This window comes from Doryrhamphus excisus, linkage group LG3, assembly GCF_037039965.1.
Source record: "Doryrhamphus excisus strain RoL-2023G ecotype Guam linkage group LG3, RoL_Dexc_Guam_v1.1, whole genome shotgun sequence".
Classification (NCBI taxonomy): Eukaryota; Metazoa; Chordata; class Actinopteri; order Syngnathiformes; family Syngnathidae; genus Doryrhamphus; species Doryrhamphus excisus.
Genome location: NC_136359.1, coordinates 20,011,703 through 20,024,470, shown reverse-complemented (window position 1 = coordinate 20,024,470; position 12,768 = coordinate 20,011,703). Strand labels below are relative to the sequence as shown.

At 40.4% G+C, this 12,768-nt stretch overlaps 1 protein-coding gene across 32 annotated transcripts in view; it reads left to right on the top strand.

The window, feature by feature from the left end:
• The window catches only part of rimbp2b (RIMS binding protein 2b), a 91,323-nt gene that overhangs the window by 72,214 nt on the left and 6,341 nt on the right, over positions 1–12,768 (top strand). For 19 of the 32 annotated variants that reach the window (XR_013627207.1, XM_058071980.2, XM_058071974.2 and 16 more), the window contains 9 exons: positions 829–1,587; positions 3,105–3,213; positions 3,684–3,809; positions 6,209–6,390; positions 7,416–7,584; positions 7,704–7,766; positions 9,035–9,138; positions 10,945–10,971; positions 11,406–11,477. Coding sequence is in view for 31 of the 32 variants with exons in the window: in XM_058071980.2 (XP_057927963.2) it covers positions 829–1,587; positions 3,105–3,213; positions 3,684–3,809; positions 6,209–6,390; positions 7,416–7,584; positions 7,704–7,766; positions 9,035–9,138; positions 10,945–10,971; positions 11,406–11,477 (1,611 nt within the window). In the remaining variant the exon portion in view is untranslated. Of the gene's footprint in view, positions 1–828; positions 1,588–3,104; positions 3,231–3,683; positions 3,810–6,153; positions 6,391–7,415; positions 7,585–7,703; positions 7,767–9,034; positions 9,139–10,944; positions 10,972–11,405; positions 11,478–12,768 lie in introns of those variants that run through there. The other 13 variants (XM_078789847.1, XM_058071988.2, XM_078789848.1 and 10 more) reach the window with 10 other exon arrangements.

Below are 12,768 nucleotides of genomic sequence, written 5' to 3'. Positions count from 1 at the left end.
TTTTTTTCTTTATATTACTGACAGTGTAGATGTTATAAATACAGGCCTGTCTTCATTTGTTCTGTGTACCGTCAAAGTGAAAAATTATATTAGAGGGTGCCGGACTCTGTTATCACAAATCAGAAAGTGTTCTATATTTACACTCCAAAATGTATAATGCCGTGACGTACCTATAGCATTCATCTGTGTATTTACTTTGCATTTAATTTCCATCACTGTTTTATCATTGCCATCTACTTGTGTATAACTGTTGCAGATTACCTACCCCTTTTTTGTATGTAAATGACAATACAAATTGCAATTTGAGGTAGGGTGAGGTAGTTTTTTGTTGTCTGTTGCAGCATAAATGGAATGTTTATAAAATGTTGCAAATGTAAGTGTAAGTGTGTGTATGTAAAGTGGCTCTCCAACTCCCTCATCTTGTCATTAGTTTCTGTCTTGTTATGAAATGTTATGTATCCCTAAACCATTTTTTGCACTTCATTTTTCTTTGCGTACTTTATAATTTTCCTGAGCAAAATTCCCTTTACCCTCAATTAACCTTTGTGTCCACACCGAGTTTGTCAGCATTTGCTCCATCTTTTCACAGATTCCTGTTCAAAGCATGTCATTTCTTCTTCACGGAATGAGACTGCATGTGTTGCTACATTGCCACAAATAACTAATTATGTCTTTATTTTGTCTTTTCCCCCCATTTGTTCTATTCACACAATGTGTATTTCCTGCCTGTGTTAAAACCTTCAAAAACGTGTCAACTCCCCTTCCAAAACGCGAAACCGAACCTTGTGAACTGAACTGTGAAAACATATGGAACTTTGCCTTGTGGAGGCGTACTACAAGCGGCAGGATCTAGCTGAGGAAAGAGACTGCTGGGACCTCCATAGGGAGGTAGTGAAACACAAGTCGCTCCGTAGCAAGCGGCTCCACAGCATCCCTGAGGTGGAGGAGGAGTCAGACGCTGTGGACAACATGGGCCAGCGTCTGTGCTTCGAGGACGGTGGCCGGCCAGGAACGCCACACACTCAGCGGAGACCGTATCCCCATGACAGTCACAAGCACAATCACATCACCGCCAGTAAGAACCTCCGCCACCTGCAGCGCCAGCGTTCTTCGCCTCGCTTCGCTGACATCCGCTACTACTACAACCCAGACGACCGTATTCTGGGACGACCCAATCGCCAGAACACCAAGAGTCCTGATAGTGGTTTGGACTGTGGCAGCGAGGAAGAAGGTTCCCTGGGCAGAGGTCATCGGGGGTACTACACTTACGGAACTCCCATGCGGGGACCTGTGCGCGTCATCCACTGTGAAGGCCCAGTAGAGAGGCGAGCCCTCGCCATGGGTCGAAAGAGAACTCTGACACGCCAATGCAGTGTTCAGGAGGAGTTTGCTGACATGCCAATGACCTCTACGAAGTCAGTTCACACAGGTGACTTTAGAAACAGAGAACACTTTGGGCCACGGAACTACTCCCGGGAGGGTGCCCTGAGTGAGGGCAGGCTGAACGAACTGGACAGGGTCTATTACAGTCCTCACAGGGAGGCTAGAGCCCACTCTTTGTCCAGACTCCACTGGGACCAGGCGCTGGTGTGTGACTCACGCTTTCTGCTGTACTTTACAATCAGCAAGCTGCAGCCATTTTTCTTTTTTGAATGTCATCTTTTTTTTTATCTTTCTTTTGAGTTGATGTTTGCGTTTTGTGGTTACATTTCATGTTCGGTCTTGTTTTGTGAACATTACTTTGCTTGTTCTATGACTGACAGGTGTTTTCTTTTTTTTATACAGCCAAACTTTGATTTACCTAAAGGCCATTTTAAAAGGTTCTGACTTGTCATGTCTTTAAGGAAAATTGCCCGATTATAATGACAGCACTAGCAAAACTTCTGTTGTTTATGTTTTCCATCTTCATCTGGCATACACTCAACAAAAATGTTTTTGCTCCCAAATTTCATGAACCGAAGGATCTGAAACTTTTTCTATGTAGCTCTCTCGAATATTATCCCAAAATTTGTCTAAATCAATGTCATCCACCTCGCACATGTGACACATCAAGACAGCATGTCTTTATTATTGTACAGGTGTGCCTTGGGTTGGCCACCATTTGCCTCAAATTTGCTCAATGGGTGGGATGTCCGGTCAGTATGCTAGCCATGCAAGAACTGGGATATTTCAGCTTTCAGGAATCATGTACAGGTCCCTGTAACATGGGGCCATTTATTGTCATGTTGCAACATCTGGCAACAACAGCTCCATGATCTCTGTGCATTCAAAATACCATCATTATAACCACTTGTGATCAACATTTTTATTGATGGCATTTGAATGAATGCACAGAGATACCGTGACGAGGCCAATTATTGTGTCATTCAGCCGCGACCACCACCTGACCATGCAAGGCCTCATTTTGCAAGGATCTGTACACAAGTCTTGCATGGCCAGCATACTAACTGGACATGTCACCCATTGAGAATGTTGGTATGGATCGACATATAAAGCATATGAGGCAAATGTGGTCACATGCAACCAACCCCCACCTCTTGCGTTTATGTTTTTGTTGAGTGTTTTTCTTGCACTAGCACCATGTGCTTGGAGCATTTCACGCCTTGTGTTACATAACACACACAATAAGGGCATATCCATCCCTTCCTGTTCTGTAGTTACTGATTAAGTCCCTCCATATTAACACTTTACACAAAACATCAAGTTTTATTGTCATTTGTTACATGTTAATTATTGTGGTAGCGATCCTCCTGCTGAACCACAAATTAAGTCTGTTACTGCAACCTTTTTTTTTTTTACTAATATGCTTTAATATTTTGTTTCCTCTTATCATGACATGCACAGAACAAACCAAACTAAACAAATGGTCTTTAGCTGAACATGTGGCCCTACTAACCCCAATCCATGGTGCTGTGTTGGGGATTGATTTCTTTGTTTTCCTATAATTTAGCCTTCGTAAGGACAAATGCAAGCAACCATTTGCTCTTATGGCTTTTTAGTTGTTTTGAAATAATGTTTTTGGGGGGATTCTTTTTGTTTTGAATACAATTTTTCCTCATATTGTGGGTTTATTGTTTTAACAGTTTGTCTTTTCTCACTTAAAGATCATCGGAAACTCACCATCACATGGAAATGCTGACCGTCTGGACCATTCAGGGCGGAGGCCAGTTCACATAGGCACCCCCCCTCAGCGACGGCCCATCCCCTCCATTGGTTAGTGAGGTCGCCAAGTGAGGAGACATCTCATCCCCACCCAGAGGGCTACTGATGTCTGTTGCGATCAATACCATGTCTTTCCCTTTCCCATGTGAGCCGAGCCGTACATCCCCTTCATAGCGCTTTAACCACCACGTAGTCCCTTTATGTCGGGTGTCTGCACACCTTGTAGATGTCCATCGTCCATCAAGCTGGACCAGCCAAATGTTCATGTGCAGTTTTGCAGGAGGGATATGCCCTTAAGCCCTTAAGCATTTACATATCTCCACATCCTACCCGCAGTAGTGTAAGCATTGCTGTTTTACATGACTCAAAAGTGAGTCCTGTTGCCTTGTGTCACCTCTTCCCCACACATCAGGGCGACTCCATCATCTTACTGTTCCGGCATGGTTGAGTGGAGCTATGTGTGCGTGTGAGAGCGTATGGGGAATCTCTGACCATAATGTTGTGATTGGTGTCTTCTGTAGAGATCACCATGGACAGTAACAGTGAGGGGAGTGAGGGGAACCTCTCACCCGTCAAGGAGGATGTTTACTATGGCAGTGTAGCTCGGCGAAGGATATGGCCATCTTTGTCCTCAGAGGATCAATATGGTATGTGGCGCAGCTTCTCTCCAAGATGACCTTCATTTCAACTTGACAATGCCAGAAAAAGGCCCAGCACCACAGTGCTATCATGGCTGTCTGTGGTCTCTGCTGGACAGTCAGCTGATTTATTCATCTAACTTAGCGCAATTGATTAACCAGACAGGGAAAGACTTGAAAGATGGAACACTTAACTTTTCCCATTTCTGAATGAAGAGCCTTCCCTGTCTTTATCCCTGTTATCCCAAACACACCAACCCTCCCACTCCTCCTGTTCACTTTTCATTCTATTTCCAATACCACTCAAAGCCTTTTTTCACAAAGCAGTACAGTCCGGTTGAGTTTACTGCATTAAGCAATTTTTGGTGTTGTTATTGTCACAAATTGAAACATGTCCCAAAATAACTAACCTTAACTGACAGAGACTCTTCGCAGAATGGATCAATGTCTTTTAACAATACAGTGTCCATGACCATTTCATATTTAGGTATGTATGTTATACTCTGATGCTGCTATGAAGTTACACAATGCTAGCGGATTAGCTCACTCCTTCAAACTGTACCGTAGCGCATTCAACTGAACTGTACCGCTTTGTGTAAAAATGGCCTCAGCCCACCCTGCCTTTCCTTATCTACACCTAAGTCGAATCACTCTACTCCCTCGTTTTTGGACCAGGTGCCCTTTTTCACTCTTTATTCTGCATGGGCTCTGTTTTTTAGTTTTAGTTTTAGTGGAACCTCTATGGTCTGACAAAATTCATAGTGAGCTGAGTGACTTTGTTTGATTTGAAAATATCTTTCCATGGCAATTAATTGTCATGACCATAAAACCTTTACTGTATTTTTACAGGCAACCTTTTAACTTATCATACATCTGTAAAAATCACTGTTAATACTAAAACATTGCAGACAACATTTTTAACTCAATTGTCACACAGTTAATGGTAAAGTATAAACCAGATTAATTGATACACCCATTAAAATGTGTATTTTTGACACAATAAAGGCTAGCACTACAGAAAGTGATTCTCCAAGACACACTGCTCGCTGTAAAGTTTTAATGCTGGATTTACCGTCAAAGCTAGTGCTTCCACCGCTAAACTAACTTTTGTGTCACACAGTACATAGTTATGGTGCGTTCAGGGATACCAAACAAAGTGCGATAAGTCAATGTTTACCAAAAAGTATTATCAGTTAAGCATAAAGACAAACATGTGAAAATGGTGGGCTTTCTAACAGCGGTACATGTATGCTGTTTACATACATTACCATGTATTGGAAAATTTTCGGAAAAAAAAAATTAGGACCAAATAGCTGCAAATTTGCTGATATGAATGCTGAATTGCAAATCTGTGGAGATCCACTGTGTATATAACTTTCAGTAAATATTCTTTTTCATCTATTTGTTGAGGCTGGTCTTCCTTTTTTGTTGAAATAAAGTGATCAAAGCAGAAAACACAATGGCTCAGCATGACGCTTTGATGTTGTTCATCCTTGTGAGGTACACTGACCTTACATGATGTTATCAATGAAGGCGGTTCTGATGCTGACATTGTGGACCACTCTAAAATATTTACTTTATAGAACATTTTTGGACAATCTCAGGGACATTTGACTTTAGAGGTTCCACTGCATTTAAAGGGAAATACTCCCGTAACCAGTTATGGTGTTCATGCATTGTTGGGAAGAGTCACTCATTGATTCTGCTGCCATCAAGGTCATTCTCACCAACAGCGATTTTTGCATTTCATTAGCTGGCGCAATATATGTGACTGACGACTGACTGATTATTGTGATTTACTATTCTGCCATCCAAACATTAAACATGGTGATCCACGAGAAGCATGAAGAACTGATATCAGGTTCATCCCCCCCCCCGCTGTCCCTGATATCTATCACTGGGGATGGTTTTTCTCCTTCTGGAAGGGGTGTCTGCTGCCCTTTTAGCTTCCTATTGTTTGCATATGCGTGAGAAGCATGATGACATTACCCCCATTGGATGTAGGAATGCTCCAACCCCAGCAAAGCATGCTTTTGACTGGGCCTCTGTGAGATATAAGGCAGTGAAACAGCAATGAACAATCGTGCTGTGCTTCTTGTTTTCGCCTCATACTGCACATCATTGGGTTTTTCCTTCACCCAGAAGCTGCTTGACATGTCCTGTGATGTCATTCCCACTGCTAAGCATGCGTGAACAAAGAACAAAATTACAGCATTTGGAGTTATTTTCCAATTCCGATGGATTTCAAATTGTAAGAGCATTGGATTCTTTTTTCACACATGCATTTCACCGCCCTCTCCCCCCCCCGTCAGCTCTAACGAACAGACATCTTCTGCTCTCATTGCCTCTACAGCCAGCGTGGCTGTTTAAGGCCGGTAGTAGCAGCAGAGGCCTCCTCTCTGTTTCAGACAGCTATGGCGGACGCAGGCATGGGCGAGGACGCCGCTCTCCGGATTACTTTGAGGAATCGGAGCCAGAGGAGGTGACTCGTGTCTTTGTGGCTCTTTTTGACTACGACCCCCTGTCCATGTCTCCAAACCCTGATGCCGCTGATGAGGAGCTGCCTTTCAAGGAGGGCCAGATCATCAAGGTATTACGCTACTGATATCTACAGTATATAATATAGTATACAGTACATTCATGAATAGTTGCCCCTTGTTTATCACACTTAATTCATTCCAGACCCAACCGCTCTGCGGAGGAAGAGTCCTTAGTTTTTTTGTAGTTGAAGCACAGCAAACCTTCTAAATAGTTTTAAACAATGTTAGAGCTTACCTTGCCTATATATACAGACGGGTACATACAGATCTGATCAAAATCTTAAGACCAGTTGAAAAATTGCAAGAATATGTATTTTGAAAATTTGGACCTTAATGAGATTTGGAGTAGAGCTATAATATGCAAATGCAGGAAATGGGAGTGAGACAAAAAAACATTTGGAATAAATAAATTGAAATAGGTTGTTTTTACCTGATCAAAAGTTTAAGACCACAGGCTTTAAAAGACAAAATCTGCTCAAAATGTTCGTTTTCGGTCAGGCATTCACATGGTCATACTCCCCTGATGGCTAAAAGCTAAGAAGCTTTCTCTTCTTGAATGTGGTCGGATCATCAAGCTGCATAAGCAAGGGTCATTTTACCTTTTTGGAAAGATCCCGGAATATCATTACAGAATAAAAAAGTCAAGTGGTAGACCCCAAAAAATGACATCTATACTGAGCTGGAGGATCTGATTGGCACAGGTCGGTCTTCGACCCAAATATAGACCCTTACTGATGCCGACTGCTGCACAATAACCATCACCTTGTCACCTTCAACGCCACAAAACTACCTATTTAGACTTTGCCAGTGAGCATCAAACATGGGACATTGAATATTATATTTATGATGCTTTGCTGGTCTGTATGAATTACATTAACACAGAATGGAAGAGCAAAGTGATATTCCCAATAAGAGGTGGGCTTAATCCCATTTAGATGATATACCACTGATGTTGGTGGTATGTGTGCTCTACTGTAATCACTAATTGGAAAATATTATAAGATATAATATAGGACCTCAATGTACATCTTTGATGAAGAAGTGGTCTTCCCCTAACATGCCCTCATCCCTTTAGGTCTTTGGCAATAAAGACACGGATGGTTTCTACAGAGCAGAAATCAGAGAACGAGTGGGTCTGATCCCTTGTAACATGGTCTCTGAGATCCAAACCGAGGATGACAACATGATGGGGCAACTCCTCAAACAGGGCTTTCTGCCACTTAACACTCCTGTGGAGAAGTTAGGTGAGGAAGTCTGACATCATCTTTGGACGAGTTAACTGCTTTATTCTCTGCTGCTAACTCTTTTCCCTTTTCCTTTTGCTCTACTCTTCACACCTATTTCTGATTTTTCTGCTTTGAAGTGAACTGCGACCGTTTCAAAGATGGACGAGTAATAAATCGCAGATCAAGAAAGTCCAAGCGAGGTCTGTGTTCTGTCCGACTTTCTGTTTGCTCTTCTCACTTCATTTGGCCTCCTTTTAAAACTACCAGAAACAATTTTCAATACAGTGGAATATCAGAGGTCAAACACAATCATTTGACGCCTAATTTGTTCCAATTGAGAATAACAATTTACAGTAGATCCCTACTTTTTTGATGCGGGACCACTAGAAAATGGCTAAAAACCACAAATAATAGATACATCCATAAAATTGTCTATTTTTGACTCCTAGCTCACCGCCCTCCATCATAATTCTCCTGCTAGCTCAGATTTCTGTTGAACATTTACAATAAAATAAAGTGTACTTATTAGATTAGATTGAGCTCATGAAGCCTCCTCTTCTCTCTTCAACCGCCATTGTTCACTCTCTGCAAAATCCTTGTTTGAACCCTAAATATGCCTCACACACATACTAACCGCATTGCTTGTGTGTTTTAAAAACAAAAGGTGACTGTGGTAAAAAGCCACATTGTGAGTCCGAAGACGAGAAGCTAGCGAGATAGCTGCCGCCACTGACAGCTTAGATAAGCGTGTACACAAAGTTGCAAGATAATTGGAACGGCAATACATTTGATAAGAGGGTGATCAAACATGGTGGCATCGATAGGCATACTATAGCTGTGTCAAGCTGTCTAACTGAATCCATGAGGTTTTACAGACTAGTTTTGATTGTCATGGTAATACAGGACAAAGTACGTCCATTGTCGGATCAATACGGGTGTCGGCAATCGACAATCTCTAATGACATAAGTCATGGGCCATTTCATTTTCTGATTTGCTAGCTAATAGGATTCAAACAAAAAAAATACTACAGATAGACTGGCGCTTTGTATTAATAACATGACAAGACGTGAGACACATTCTATGTTCACCAGAGAATGAACGCAAACAGAGATGATATAGTGGTGTAAATTCTCGAAAAACCAAAAAAACACGCTAACCCAAGCGGATACTGGTGGAATCACAAAAAAATCCAGAAAAAACCCAAAGCCTTTTACTTTACAAATTTTGACGCCTTGATTTCTGTGTGGAATATTCTACTTTCGAGGTGTCAAAGTATTTTCTTTCTCTTTACACATTCTTCAATAAATATGATGTTTTTTTTAATTGTATGTAAAATTAAAATACTACTGGTTTTAGTATTTTCAATTGTCTTGTGGTGATTGTCAACAATAGTATTTGTATGATTTATCACTCCTTTTGTAAAGCTTTGAAACCCATTAAAAAAATATACCTTTTTCGCATTCACAGAGAGGAATAGGCGGAGTGGGCGTCAGCATCCAATGTCAACCCGCAGAATGGTGGCTCTTTATGACTACGACCCAAGAGAGAGTTCCCCTAACATTGACGTAGAGGTACTGTCCACCAACACAGTTCATTTAATGTCAATGTCACTGGCATCACTTCTTTCAAATGTTTCAAAGACATTTTTTGGTATAACATTTCACGACCCAGTTACAGGAGGTCCTCGGGTTATGAAGGAGTTCCTTTCTTTGACTGTGATGTAAGTCAAGTTTTAGTGTAAGTCATAACTAATACAGAACACATATAAAATGCTGGGATAAGATTAAATTCAACTATTAAATGAAAGAGTAATAAAAAGAGAACAACTCCTTAAGTGCACGGAATCCATGACCCCTCCCCCATTCATTAGCATTCAATGATCTTTATCCTTAATGATGGTCACGGTAGAGTACCTATAATGTAGATGTATTGATTTAAGAAAAAAAAATCGGGACAATGCATACGTATTAACTCAGTCAATCTTCAATCATTTTTCAAAAGACAACCCGTTCAATTTTGACTAATTTTTCAAGGCATGCAGAATAATGTTTTCTATGGCTATATAAAGATGGAACTTACCAAAAGAAAGATTGGACTTTCCCCAGAAAAAAAAGTTTGTTTCCCATTTCTTTACTAATCAGCACTAAGTTTCAGGAAAATATCAGTTCCCAACAAAAATGCTTTTTCTAAAAAGATACAATTCAAGCATAACTTTCACTTTGACACAAATTTGTTGATCAAATATCTAAACACAACACAAAAAATGTTGTTTTAAATCACAGTAATAATTTATATGCAAATATAGCATATATATCAACAATTTCTAATTTTCACATTTAAAACTAAACTGTGTGTGTGTGTTAAAATTTCCCTAAACACCACCACACTCCTCCTGTGACTTCTCGCTTGCTGTCGAGTGTGTTTTCATATGCAAAAGATCGATGCCGAGCTTTGATGAGATGCACTTCTTCCACCTTGTGGTCGTTTTCATGGCTTAAAACTGCTTTAAAAATGACATCCATTAGTGTGCACTGGCATCATCATCGCTTTAAAAAAAAAAAAAAAGACGTTCAGGTTGATAAAAGCATATTGATACGAGTTAATCAACATTTTCATGTAAATATGCAAGATTAAATAGGCAGTCTTGATTGCTGTTGTGTGCTTTTGGCTTCCCTGGTGATGGCTTTCCTTTTCTTTCACACACTGCTAAACTAATAAGCAATGTTGTTCTTCCTTTTGGAGTTCTAGTTCTGGAGTGAGTGTTTTTACGGACCAAATTTACGTTTTAAATGAAGTATGGCAGTGCCTTTGTAGCCACAGAACGTCGTAAACCGAGGACCACCTGTACGTTGACTTAGATGACCTTGTCTGACTTTTTATTATTATTTTTTGAATTAATCCAATGCAAATGTGAAAATGTGTATTAAACTTGTATTAAATTGCTACAAATGCATGAAATTCAATATCATATTGATTATATTACAGGTAAAATCCTAACTCCCTAACAAATACAAGGTTAGATTAAAAAAAATCTTAATTGTGAGGTCATTACAGATAATATTACAGAAGGTTGCTTTTAGCTAATTTTCACAAGTCCATCTGGGAAATAGGATAGAGCAGATAAAAAAAAAAGATCTAATGGTCCTGAACCAATCCAGCTTAAACTGGTGCCCCTCATTTGTCATGCCATCCCAACTGTGTCGGTCTGAAGACTGGCAAGATGGATTTGTGAAATAACTAAAAACTATATTGTCTGTTGTCCATCTGCCATTAGAGAGGTTAGAGTCAAAGTTGCACCAATTGAAAGGGACTTTCCATTGCTGTCATGTTGGTTTTTACTTACTCTCACCTTTCTATTGCCACTCCCACCGACACAGTATGAGGGCAACAGACTAGATGACGAGGTGAGTGAGGGTGAGGCGGATGCATTGCTGTCTGCTCTGTGTGTGTTTTTTCCTCCCCTAATTGTTGGCATCAAAAAGGAGGCGGTGACGTTCTAAGCTCTGGGGCCGAGTCTGGGTGGTAACAATTGCCTGAGCTAGCATCTCCCCTCCTCAGTTTGGTCTTTGTGTCTGCGACTGCTGTACTTACACGACGCACTGTACTTTGTTTGTCCTGGGGGATCCCATAGGAGAGATGTGCCTGATGTTTTGCCAGTATGATGTTTTCACAATTACTACAGCCAAAGTCACACTGGTGTCCATTAATGTGATGCATCACATTAATTTGGAAAAGGACACATCCTTTTACTAGACTTGATGTTTTTGTTTTATTTTTGGACATATGAAAATATAACTAAAACACACAAAGTTTTATCTATGTTGCTTTTGTCTGACAGGCTGAACTGACTTTCTGTGCTGGGGATGTCATCACAGTTTTCGGGGAAATTGATGAAGATGGGTTTTATTATGTAAGTAATGTAATTTTGAATTACCAGCAACTTTGTTTGTTTTAATGCTACTGACGACATTTCGTTGGCAATTTCACTACTGTGTTTTTGTGCAATGACAATAAAGGGAGTCTATCTATGTCTATCTATCTATCTAATCATTTCACCTTTAGATTCAGTCGACTAGCTCGGTGCATTTTCAGTCCAATACCTTGTCATAGAAGAGCTTTTTATTTTATTTTTTTGTTCCGTCCAGCCATTGGGGCAGATAGTATAGAAGAGCTTTTTGATACACACACTCACACAGCACAACTAGAGTTGCATAACACTCACAGATAACCCATGGTTATCAATTTCCGGCCACACAGGTTTAAGTTTCACTTTCCTGAGGGGTGCAGTAACTGCTATATACACTCAGTGTACTTTCATTCTGGTCTCTTACACAAGAAGTGACATACAGGTACGTCGCGTCTAATCATTAATTATCAAAGGAACCTGCGTGATTATTTTAAAGCCAGGTGAGTAGTCCAGGTACATGTGAAAACTGTGCATTTAATTTTATGCTTGTGCATGTCATCATGCACAAGATGGCTTGTGAATCACAATACGATCTCAGAAAGTTGAAAAATTGCAAAATTTACACAGATATTTATGTAAATTTATCTTCAATATTAACAAGATCCGATACTGGCAAGAGTACTCGATTAACTCAAATTTGTTTCTTCTGAACTTCTTTTCTACCCCAAAATTCCCTCCAAACCTCGCAGTCAATCAAAACCATGCGAGATTCGGATGTGAGCGTGTCACTGCACATTTCTTCAGGGGTCAAGTAGTGAGGTTTAACCCAGAAGATACTGTCATACCCGTAGTTGGCATCCGTGACACATGCACTGCACTTTTATTGTTGTATTCTGCTATAAGAACTGCTAAATTTACAATAGATTCTAACTTTTAAAAGTTTATAAGTTGTTTTGCAGCTCTAGACAATTTCTCTTTTTTTTTTAGTTTCCTGCGGTACTATTTAAGTAGGAAACCAACCAGTGACCGATGCACGATCGTGCCCGCCGTCTTGAAAAAAAAAATGCACCATGTACGTTATGAAAGAAGTTTAAGATTGCAAGGTTCATACGTATTGAGAGGAGTGTGATATTTTAGCACGCTTATGTCAGCCATGGATGCAGAATGCTTGATGCCGCTCGTGTGCTGCTGTGTAAGTGTACCTAGTGTTGTGGCCAGTCAATGCAGGTTGCTGTTACCGCTGTCTGTGTATTGCTAACTAAAAATCAAGAAAATTCTCAAATTGTAGGTACTG